Source organism: Trachypithecus francoisi, unplaced genomic scaffold (genome assembly GCF_009764315.1).
Source record: "Trachypithecus francoisi isolate TF-2019V2 unplaced genomic scaffold, Tfra_2.0 Lachesis_group8, whole genome shotgun sequence".
NCBI lineage: Eukaryota > Metazoa > Chordata > Mammalia > Primates > Cercopithecidae > Trachypithecus > Trachypithecus francoisi.
In genome coordinates, this window is record NW_022681473.1 from 98,538,209 (window position 1) to 98,550,941 (window position 12,733).

Genomic DNA, 12,733 nt, shown 5'->3' on the forward strand with positions numbered 1-12,733 from the left:
TAATTATTTGGGAGACTGTCAAGAGGTGCACAGATGCTCAGATTTGTTTCTGAGTGCCCTTTGCTATTCTCAGATGGCTCTGTGTTTTTATAATAAAATAAACTGTACTTGTTTATTCATGTTTAATTATTCTGAAGGGACGTGATGACCTGAGACAAGATGCTGTCATGCAACAGGTCTTCCAGATGTGTAATACATTACTGCAGAGAAACACTGAAACTAGGAAGAGGAAATTAACTATCTGTACTTATAAGGTAACTATTTGTACTTCTGTTACTTCACCAGAAACATATAAAAGATGCCATTTGGCTGGGTGAAGTGGCTCATGCCTATATTCCTAATGCTTTGGGAGGCCAAAGTGGGAGGATCGCTTGAGGCCAGGAGTTCGAGACCAGCCTTGGTAACATAGTGAGACCCCATCTTGACAAAAAGTAAAAAAAAAAAAAAAAAGCCAGGCACGATGGCATGTGCTTGTAGTCCCTTAGCTACTTGGGAGGCTGAGGTGGGAGGATCACTTGAGTCCAGGAGTTTGAGGCTGCAGTGAGCTCAGGCTCTGCAGTGAGCCCCCAGCCTGAGCAACACAGCAAGATCCTGTTTAAAAAAGAAGAAGAAGAAGATGCCATTATTTGGACCAGGAGTCTACAAATGTTTTCTGTGAAGGACCAAATAATAAAGATTTATTTTCTTTTAAAAAGTCTTTATTAATGTTAATTATAGTTAGGTGTTTCTTATAATTAGGTATTTTTCCTTTTTTTTCTACTCAACAATATGTCACAGAAATCTTTCTCCTTTTTTAACAGCTGCATTGTGTGTATGTATGTAGTTTTTTATACAAGTCCTTATCAATGGGCATTTGGGTTGTTTTCAGTCTTTTGCTGGTACAAACAATGCTGTATTATAGTGAATAACCTTGAACATACAAATTTCATACATGTGCAGGCAAATCGGTAGCATGGATTTCCAAAAGTTGGATTGCTGGGTTAGAGGATACATGCACCTGTAATCTGGTACATATTGCCAAATTACTCCCAATGGTGGTGTACCCACTTACATTTCCTCTAGCTGTTTGCCTGAGAAGACAGTCCTCAGTCACATTCTATTAGCTAATCATCTTTGACTCATATTAATTATTCATTTAACCAGTTTGGAAATAACAATAAATCCTTAACTTAAAGGGCCTATTTTCCATAGGTTTGTCTTTTGTGATTTCATTCCTGTACCTCATTTTAAAACTTTCTCCTTCTATAAATGTTCTAACAGGGTCTATGGGTGACACCTGCTTTTTTATATTTTTCTAGTTTTCTACTAGGAATGTGTTTTATTTTTAAAATAATGGCTAAATTAAAAGCCCTAAATAAGGGAGTGGAGAAGAATAAATTAGATCTACCCTCCAAAATTCTGCTTGAGCTAGGCTATTGTAATAAAAAGCAGAACTTGGTTTTGAGCTTCTTACTGCTTTCAGAGACAAATATAAAACTTACTGGTTGGGAGAGGGGCATACTGTTCATTAAGGAAAGCACAATTTTTTTCCTTAGCCTTCAAGTTTGTGAGAAATTTGTGACATGGAACTTTCTGTAATAATAACTAACATAATAGATGCTTTTCATTAGCAGTTTAAAAAGCTAATTAATCCTCGATGAATACAGAAAGCAAAAGTTGCTCTATAAAAGCTACTCTGTACAGGGATTCTGTTGTTTTTTTTTTTGAGACGGAGTCTTGCTCTGTCGCTGGGGCTGGAGTGCAGTGGCCGGATCTCAGCTCACTGCAAGCTCCGCCTCCTGGGTTCACGCCATTCTCCTGCCTCAGCCTCCCGAGTAGCTGGGACTACAGGCGCCCGCCACCTCGCCCGGCTAGTTTTTTTGTATTTTTTTAGTAGAGACAGGGTTTCACCGTGTTAGCCAGGATGGTCTCGATCTCCTGACCTCGTGATCTGCCCATCTCGGCCTCCCAAAGTGCTGGGATTACAGGCTTGAGCCACTGCGCCTGGCCTGTACAGGAATTCTTTGATGTGGTTAAGATCATTGGTACTCGAGCTTTAGCAGACATCATCGTCACTTAGAGAGTTTGTTAAAACACAGATTCCTGAGCCCCATTCTTAGAATTTCTAATTCAGCAAGATTAGGGTGGAATCTGTGAATGTGCGTTTCTAGCAAGATACCAGTGATATTGATGCTGCACTGGTCCAGGGACAACACTTTGAGACCCACCAGTCTAGTTGTTCTACCATCTATTGACCTGACCTAATTTTAGAACAAAGTTGATGATGTATTAGCTATCTCCAATCTGACAGATAATGTAGAGATTGCTAAGAAATTTTTAGAGAGTAGATTTTCCTGTAATGTGGATGAAAGGAAATTTTTTTATGCTCTAAATGCCAGACTTGTAGATTGCAAAGATAATGACTGAAGAATTGGGTTACAAAAGTACAGGCTATAGGAGCACCTCCTGAACTCTCAGAAAGTAGCTGAGATTTCCAATCAGGTACACAATTGAACCTCCAAAGTTCATTGCTGTAAAGTACAAAAAAGCCAATGCCTGACCTAGAGTATCTTGAAGGCAGAAATTGCTAAACTTACATCTCTACTTTATGACTTTTTCAACAGCTGGTTTTCACACAAAACTATTTTACCATATAAATTATTCCATTAAGATTTCTAGCCGGGCATGGTGGCCCACACCTGTAATCCCAGTACTTCAGGAGGCCGAGGTGGGTGGATCACTTCAGGCCAGGAGTTTGAGACTAGCCTGGTGAACATGGCCAAACCCCATCTCTACTAAAAATACAAAAAAATTAGCCAGGCATGGTGGCGCATGCCTCTAGTCTCAGCTACTCAGGAGGCTGAGGTGAGAGAATCACTTCAACCAGAAGGCAGAGGTTGCAGTGAGCCGAGATCATACCACTGCACTCCAGCCTGGGTGACAGACCGAGACTTCGTCTCAAGAAAAATGTCTAGAGGCCAGATGCAGTGCCTCACGCCTGTAATCTCAGCACTTTGAGAGGCCAAGGCAGGAGGATCACTTGAGGCCAGTAGTTTGAAACCAACCTGGGCAACATAGCAAGACCTCATCTCTACAAAAAATTAAAAATGTAGCTGGGCATGGTAGCATGCACCTATAGTCCCAGCTACTCAAGAAGCTAAAGCGGGAGGATTGCTTGAAATCAGGAGTTTCGGGCTGTACATGAGCTGCGATCATGCCACTGCAGTTCAGTCTGGGCAACAGAGCAAGACCTTGTCTTAAAAAAAAAAAGGGTGGGGGGGGTAACCCAGATAATTGAGTATTTAATGTTATACATCTCAATATTAAAGTATAACCTCTAAACACAACAGTTTAGGTTTGACTATTTCTTAGAATTACAACAGTAAGCCAATTATGTTATTTTGAGATTACTCCAAGAATGTGAAAGTTGTGTCATCATTATGTTAAACTAACTGTTCTTGCCTTTAGTTGAGGTTCCCTAGACTACGGCGAAGTAGTCTACCCAGTCCAGTCATCTGTGGAGTCATTCCCAGTCCTGAGATTCAGGTCTTCTGTGGTCACTGTGTCACCAAGAACAAACATTGACTACCTGGAACTAAATCTTGGTATACAAACTTTGTGCCATTGTGCAACCTCAAAAGGAGAGACTTGTATATTGAGGCATGCCAGATACCTCTTGTCAGAGAATCAGATGGAAATGAAGACAGTTCTTATTGTATATGTTGATAACTCAGACATACCCTTAACATTAACCAGAATTAGGGTGGCTGACCCCATTTTTCTCCACCAAAACTATGCATTGTTACAGAGTATACTGAACAAGCCTAAAATCTTAGGTGTCAGAGAATTTGTTTTCTAAAAGGCAAGTCTCTAATATGTTTTAAAGTGCTGAAAGGAGCTTTGTACTTAACCTGATCATCCTGCCCTTGTGCCAATAAATAATTTTTATTCCTTGTCATGCATATTTCAGAGCCTCCATCTCAGTCATGGTTCTGGGGAGAGAAGCCATAATATCTTAAGGCATTCACTGAATATAATGAATTAACTTCATTTCTGTGTATCTAGGATGGTATCAGCTGTGTATTTTGAGAGAAGTGAGAAAACAGTCATCAGTCCTTTTTTGTGGTATTTACACAAAATACCCAGATACCCAATTGAAATCTTATAGAGAATCTTTAGTACCAGAGAAAACACTGTCATTTGCTTTTTGAAATTCAAATTCAGCTCTTTCTCCAACAACCAACATCACAGTTGAGACTCTAAGCTGAGGCAGAAAAAGCTAACCTATTCCTTTCTAAATCAATCTCTCAACAAAAAATAAGGGTTTGATTCCCCCCGCCCCCCAGAACTAGATATTGACAGAGAGTAATCAATGTCAAAGAGACTTTAAGTACACTACACTGCAAGAATGTTAATGTGATCAAGCATCAAGGGTCACAGCTAACTCAAAGTCAAAGAGCAGGGGAGAAGAGAGCAATGTAGAATACTTAGGCAGGAAGGGAAATCAGAAAGGCCATGAGATCATTCGTTTGTTCAATAAATGTGAATTTATATGCCTATGTTGGGTTAGATACTCTAGTGAGTGCTAGGTCTATAGAAGCAGTAAAACATCACCCTGGTTCTTAAAAGTGTTCACATTCTCATAGGGAAAATAAACATAATAAACATAATCAAAATGCAAAGTGTATTGTTAGAGATGGCACCACCTTCACTTGGTTGCTCAGACTGAAACCTAGAGGCTTTATTTTCTTTTTACTTGTATTATTATGGAAAATTTCAAACATGCAAAAGGAGACAATATCATGAACCCCCTTGTACTCGTCACTTGGCTTCAGCAGTTACCAACTCATGGACAATTTTGTTCCATTTCTCCTTCCATCAACTTCCTTCCAATATTATTTTAAAGCAAGATGTCATATCATTTCATCTGTAAACATTTCAGTGTGTAGATCTATAAGATGATGTCTGTTTTAAAAAACCATTATCACATTACTGTCATCACACCTAAAACAATTCACAAAAATTCCTAAATATCACCAAGTAATGGGAGTCATTTTAAACTCTTGTTTCTCTCTTCTCAAGTCTCATCTATGCCATCAGCAAGTCCTATTGGTCAACTTCCAGGCAGGTCACTTTTTACCACCCCTGCTATTACCACCCGACTTCTACAGTCACATCTTTGTAGATACTAGAGTTCAAACCAACAGTTTACTTTCTGCTCTTGGTTTTCAAAAGCTAGTTTTATTCATAACTGTTAGAGTGATCCTTTTAAAACTATCTAAGACAGAGTACTGTTATCATTCGGTATCTGTGGGGGATTGTTTCCAGAGCCCCCTGTGGATACTAAAATCAAGTCCCTTACATACAGTGGTGTATGTAGCATTTGCCTATAACCTATGCACCTTCTCCCATTACTGTAAATCATCTCTGGGTTATCTAAAATACTTTATATAGTGTAAATGCTATGTAAATAGTTGTTGTACTGTATTGGTTTTTAAAGTTTGTGGGTTTTTTTTTTTTTTTTTATTGAGGGTTTTTTGGTGAATATTTTTGATCCACAGTTGGTTGAATCTGTGGATGCAGAGGGCCAGCTGTATTCCATTTTCCTGTTCAGAACCCCAGATGAGTTCACATTGTCCTGAATGACAGCTCTCTAAGTCATCTGCCTCTGCTGTTCTCCCTCCAGCCTTATCTACCAGTCTCCTCACACTCCTCTCACTTTCTGCTTGTATAGATGAGTCATCTCCACTTGACTTACCTGGTCTTTGCAATAGCTTAGACACACCAATTTGTTTCTGCCTCAGGGCTTTTCTGCTTCTGCCTGGAATGCTTTTCCCTCAGATCTTCACACCAGTCACTCCCTTCATTCAGGCTTCTGCTCCAGTGTTACCCTCAGAAAGGCCTCCGAGCGTGTTGCCATTACCCACTTTCTCTCTTTTTTAAACTTATGTTTTGTTCTCTTATACTTATTATCTAATATCAAGAAATGTTTATTAGGATATATGTTCCTCACCAGAATGAAACTTTATGAGGGCATAGTCTTCATCTGCCTTTTTGCCAGTCTGTTTTCAGTGCCCTAGCCCTGTGTGTAACACATAATAACACCCGCAACAAATATATGTTAATAAATTAATCAAATGCTTCCTTAAGACACAAAACAGTTCAACGTATGTGAGAAAATTAAAATTTAAAAAATGTATAGAATTAAAGACACCATAAAGACGAATGACCAGCTGAGAAAATGAATATAATAATGTTAATTAGAACAAAAAGGATCATGAGATTTTCTTTTGCAGTTTTTTTTTAATTTGTTTTCTTTTTTAGCTCATCAGCAATCATTAGTGTTGGCATATTTTATGTATGGCCCAAGACAGTTCTTTCAGTGTGTCTCAGGGAATCCAAAAGATTGGACACCCCTGCCTAGAGAAACTGAAATATGTTCAGGAGTAGTTTATTTCATTGCAGCAATATTTCATGGAAATGTGGAAACAATGTAAATGCAGATTGGATAATTGTGGTGTATTTATGTAGTATATAGCTGTTGAATGATGTAGAGTTAAATATGCTCACATAGTTAGGATAAAATAGTATTGAATAAAAAACCAAATTACAGAAGTATACATATAGTATCATACTTTCACTTAATACTTACAACTATTTGTGTACATATAGCTTTGAAATAAAAGTATACCAAAAAATACATGAACATGATAAACCAGCTAATGTCGTCTTGATGGTGGGGAGGGACTTGGGGTCAGTGAAGCACACAACGGGGAGCTTCATCTCTTCCCCAGCAAATGTCAGAAAATCCTAGATTTGATATGGCTGCTTAATGGATAAAAGGGTATCTGTTAATATCATTTTCTATACTTTATGTGTGCTTATAATTTTAAAAAATTTCCTTGTAAAATTGCTTATTTTATATTTAGGAGTACATTTTCTCTCTGTGAAGATAATAAGACTGTAAAGCAAGAGTACATGTAATTTCAATAATGAAGTTACACTAAAATTGAGATCACATTCAGGGGTAATAATTTTCAAGTGAAGCTCCCCAACTTTAATTGATATTAAAATTGTAAGTAAAGCAGTTAATTCCTCTCCTAACTGGACAAACTAAGTATGGATTAATGACAGATGATGGTGAGTATAATAACAGGAGTGACCTCGCAGAGAATCATGGGGACTGAGTGATGGGCAGGCTCTCAAACATCTAGGCAGCTGACTGGAAAATTACATCCTTTGAGCTTAAGTTTATTTCCGGTTGGTTTCCTCCAAGGAGCTTTGTCTTCTAGGGACAGAGAAATATTAATACAACCTGAAAAAAATGCTTTGTACTGACTCTGATAGTTGAATGATCATCAAATGCTCTTTAATGGCCTTTTAAAATTAAAAGGTATTTAATCTGTAACTCCAGGTGGTTCCCCTCTCTCAGCGAAGTGGTGTTCTTGAATGGTGTACAGGAACTATCCCTATTGGTGAATTTCTTGTTAACAATGAAGACGGTGCTCATAAAAGATACAGGCCAAATGATTTCAGTGCCTTTCAATGCCAAAAGAAAATGATGGTGAGTGACACCCAAAATTAAAGCTTATTGCAAGATTATTTAATGGCTTATTAAAGCTGACAGCTATCAGGTATTGTAGAATACAAAAAAAACCTTAAATTTCGTCAGGTAATAATTATCAAAGATAATAAGTAAAAGAAAGTAAACTCATCAGAATGAAAGTGTGTGAGTGAAAAAGGAAGGATTTTAAACTACATATGTCAACCCTTGTCAGATAAGAAATGTAAAGGTTATTTATTCAATGTGTGCTGATTTGTTTTCAATTTGGGAATAAACTAATTCTTAACAAAACACTAAAATGCCAGGCGCGATGGCATGCATCTGTAATCCCAGCCACTTGAGAGGCTGAGTCTGTGGGATCACTTGAGCCCAGGATTTTGAGGCCAGCCTGGGCAACAGAGCAAGACCCCATCTCTAAAAAACAGACACACACTAAAACAACAACAACAAGAGTATGAAGTAATTTTTTATGAAATTGAAATAGAAAACCTTCTAAGACATTTACAATGTCACATTGGCCATCTAGTCTGATACTCATTCACAGAATCAGCAACATTTATTGTATGCTTTCTATTTACCAGGTACTGTGCTGACTTCAGACTTCACAAATAGTATGACTAACCATCATGATCCTTATCCCCATTTTAAAATGAGAAGTTCAGAGAACTTAACTTCCCCAAGGCCAGTGAGCTAATAAACAGAGCAAGGATTTGAGCCTTGTCTAAATCCAAAATCCATTTACTTTTCATTTCATTGTGCTTTCTGTGACATGTTTTTTAAAATATGTGGTAAGTGCTATAGGTGTTGTGATGGAAATCTGTACCTAGCACACAGGGTACAGTGTAGGTATGGAGAAGGAAGTGCTTAGTTCTGCCTGGGGTGGGGAGAATAGAGATAAGTAGATCCAAGAAATGCTTCACAGAGGAAAATGTGTGTGAACCAAGTTTTGTAAATGAGTCGTTTTTCCAGGCAGAAGGAGCATATAAGCAAAGGAGAAGAGGCATGAGCAGGCACAGACAACATAAGCATAGGCTTAGTGTTTGAGGAAGAAAAGATGACATTGGAGCAGTAGTTGTTGGTCAAAAGATGGAGTGTTGCTTTATGAAATGCAAAGGAGTTTGCAATTTATGCTATAGGTCTTATAAGACCCTAAAGGATAGTAATATCAGACTTGCATTTTAGAAAGAAACTCCGACAGCACTGTGAGTTCTATTTTTGAGAATGCAGACTGGAGGCATGAGATGGTCTGAACTGAGATGAATAGCAGTAGGAAGGGAGAATCGTGGGTAGAGATAAGAAATATGAAGGAGACAGAATTCATAGGATTTGATTGCTGATTAAAAATAAGGTTGGGGGGCAGGTGTGGTAGCGCATGCCTGTAATCCCAGCACTTAAGGAGACCAAGGCAGGAGGATTGCTTGAGCCCGGGAGTTTAAGACTAGCCTGGGAAATATAGTTAGACCCCATCTCTACAAAAAATAAAAAGTCAGCCAGGTAGTGGTGGCACGTGCCTGTAATCCCAGCTACTCAAGAGGCTGAGGTGGAAGGACTGCTTGAGCCCAGGGGCCAAAGTTGCAATGAGCTGTGATCACACCCCTGCACTCCAGTCCAGGTGACGGAGACCCTGTCACCCTGTCTCAAAAAAACAAAAACAAAAAAACAAAAAAGTTGGAGAAAAGGAGTCGCCAGTGCCTCCCAGTTTTCTGGTTGGGGCAGCTGGGTAGATGGTGAAGCTCTTTACTGAATTGAAGAATAGAAGAGGTGACTAAAGTTTGCCGGAGATGAAGAAGTATTTGTTTGGATTTGGAAGTGATCCAAGTGAAGATGTGGAATGGGCAGCTGGAGAAGCACACTAAGCTAAAGCTTAATAAAGATATCTGGGCCAAACATACAGATTTAGAAATCATCAGCATATAGATGGGAGGGAGTTGAAGTCGGTAAGCTTTGCTTCAGGTAGTATTTTACAGCAAGAATATGTTGGAGGATAGAGATCTGAGTCATGTCACCTGCCATCCATGAGGGATTCCTCTGTTCTTTCCCTTTTCCTGTTTTCTATTGCAACCCAATGTTGTGATGCCATCTGAGCTACTGGAACTACTGAGGTGTTTCTGTCTTTGCTTCTGCTTAAGATTACACGATTATTAAAATTAGAATTTAATCAAAACAAATAACAGTAACCGTAGGTGTGCTTCCTTCCCAACGATTAATAACGGAAATCCTAAAGGGATTGTCACTTGTAATTGATTGCTTCCCTATCCAGACTGTTAGCTTCTTGTAGGTAATATATCCTGTTCATCTTTATTGCCCCATATCTATTTTTATATAAAAATGTGGATATTAGTTTAATTGAATACAATATTGAAAAATAATTATATATATGCTGTATTTAAAGGAGGTGCAAAAAAAGTCTTTTGAAGATAAATATGAAGTCTTCATGGATGTTTGCCAAAATTTTCAACCAGTTTTCCGTTACTTCTGCATGGAAAAATTCTTGGATCCAGCTATTTGGTTTGAGAAGCGATTGGCTTATACGCGCAGTGTAGCCACTTCTTCTATTGGTAATCTTGTACATATAGTAGATTCAGCACTTTGTTGTTTGGCAGGTTTTATTTTTGTTTTGATTCAGCACTTTTTTTACATTCTGAGTTGCAGGGGGATGATAGTGATGATGTAGTTAGTAGCCAAACCATCTTTATTATTAAATCACTATGTTTCTTGTTCATCCTGAGTCTTAGTGTCTACCTTTTTATAACTTATGTGAAGAGAATTCTCGTACTTTGATAAATAATAAAAAGGGTTTTCTTCTTCTTTGTTTTATAGTTAATGTGGCGTATTTTCTCTCCTCAATGTATTATTTTCTGAGACTTTCTTTGGAAAATAATAAAACCTGTGATAACTTACTTCCTTTAATTATTTTTGTTCTTTTGCATATAACCTCTAAAATACTCTAAATATTATCACCTAGTGATTAATATTGTTTAATAGAATTTTGTTTTCAGAATAGAAATCATGAGATATATTTAAGTATTTTGTATACAATATTTATTTTGACTTTTTTCCCCTAAGAAATTAGAATAGGTAGATAGTATGGTTAACAAAATCCCAGAGCATGAGAACTAATGGAAACATTAGAGATCATCTAGTCTATTGTTTCTTTTTTTTAAACTAAAGACGACTCATCACTTACGTACTATATCCCAGGAAGGCAGGGCTTGTATGTTTTGAAAGAGTTCCCAGGGAATTGTGAAACTCTCTTCTACACAGAGAATCACTAATCGGATACAGCTAGTTTATAAACAAGAAAGTAGGCCTAGTTAATGACAGAGTGAGCCAGATATCCAGTCATTCTGACTGCCTACCCAATTTTTTTTTTGTAATGCCATGTGATTTCTCTCCCATCAGATGTCATCATCTGTCTGAAATACAGAAATGCAGTTTTTTGGGGGGATATATACCTGGTGAAATGAAATGAATTAATGGTTAATTTGTGTTAAATATAATTCATCAAGGAGAAGGTTTCACTGAAGAGTGAAGAGTTTATCCATAGACTTCTTATAAGTATGTTCAATAAAAATTTGAGTACATATAATGCACTGTTTTGGCCCAGGTAAATAATGGGTCTCAACTTTAGCCACAGTAATTTCTTAAGTACTAATACTTTAAAATGTGTGCCTATTAGTAAACAGAAATTTTTTTAGCAAATCATCTAGGATTTGTAAAATGCAGTATGCATTAAAATAGCTGGTAAGATTTGCGTTAAACTCAATATGGCCAGTTATGCACATCATTTAAGTAGGCTAAAAATCCTAAACCACTTAAAGATTATACCAAGTCAGTGGTCTTAATTGAAATTATGGCTGTATATTAGAAAGCGATGGAATCATTTATTTCAGATTGTTCGTTTTTTGTTTTTTGTTTTTTTTCCAGTTGGTTACATACTTGGACTTGGGGATAGACATGTACAGAATATCTTGATAAATGAGCAGTCAGCAGAACTTGTACATATAGATTTGGGTAAGTAATCAAATCTATGTATCTTTATTCTTTTTAATAAATATTTGGTCATCATGGAATGTTGTTTGCCTACCAAGATATTACAAATATAAGAGAGACAGATACATCAAAGCAGTAAATATTGGTGTTTATTTCAGCATAAACAGTTGTGCTGGAAGAAACAGTTAACTCTGCCTGGGATACTGAGTGAAACTTAATAGATGAGGTGACGTTTGAGCCTGGTCTTCAAGAAAGAAAGGAAGCATAATTCAGACAGAAGATAAGAGCAGATTCAGAAGAAGGAATCAGGGCTATTCCACTAAAACAAGGAGTAATTTTAAGATGTAGCATGTTGTGGGAGTGGTGAGACATTAAATGTGTCTGGAGTGAAGTATGCTTGTAGTTGAGTCACTTGAGAGAGAGATTGGTACTAGACTGTAAAAAGTCAGGCTGAAGAGTTTCAGCTTCAGTGCGTTAAACCATAGGAAATAAATGAAGGACATAATAATATTTTATTTTCAGAAAGGTAGTTTCAGGAGCACTTTGGGGAGTGGTATTGGCAACAGGAAGAAAAATTAAGGGATATAAATAGGTTAGCAGAGAAATGATGAAGATTTTTACTAAAGTTGTGGAAACGAGAAGATTGGATTTGAGGGACATTTTTGTAGTAAACTGTACCAGTGATACTAAATGAGGAAATAGTGGGAGAGTGGGGCTCCTGGATAACTGAAGCTTCTAGCTAAGGAGTATATCAAGTTTTGTAAATAATAAGAAAGTGATGAATTTGGTTTTGCTCATTATTTTGAAGTATTAATGGGATTTATAGGTGGAATGGACAGTTTTAATATATAAGAAAGAAAGGAGTGTGAATGTAATGACAAAGATCCAGAATCTTCAGCAAATAGATTTCTGTTGAAGTCGTTGGGCTAGAGGAGGTTCTGATCTTACACATCATCCTCGATAAAGAGACCTAAAGATGAGATCATAAGGAAAGTGAGCCTTGGAAAGGCTAAGCCAGAAAAAAATTGAGAAGTACTCAAGTCTTGAAAACTAGGAAGTCAGGATCTTGGAAGGCAAGAGGGGAAAATCTTTTATGAAAGAAGTAGTGCTCAATAGTATCTGATACAGAAAGGTCAGAGAGGATGAATGCTGAAAATAGACCTCTGAATTTAACAAGTAATCAATCTTAGAAGCCTT

The 12,733-nt window shown here is 37.4% G+C and overlaps 1 protein-coding gene across 3 annotated transcripts in view; it reads left to right on the forward strand.

The window, feature by feature from the left end:
- Positions 1–12,733, forward strand: part of ATM (ATM serine/threonine kinase) — a 135,494-nt gene that overhangs the window by 108,658 nt on the left and 14,103 nt on the right. For all 3 annotated transcript variants that reach the window (XM_033206747.1, XM_033206748.1, XM_033206749.1), the window contains 4 exons: positions 138–254; positions 7,394–7,543; positions 9,936–10,101; positions 11,471–11,557. In XM_033206747.1, coding sequence (XP_033062638.1) covers positions 138–254; positions 7,394–7,543; positions 9,936–10,101; positions 11,471–11,557 — 520 coding nt within the window. The remainder of the gene's footprint in view (positions 1–137; positions 255–7,393; positions 7,544–9,935; positions 10,102–11,470; positions 11,558–12,733) is intronic.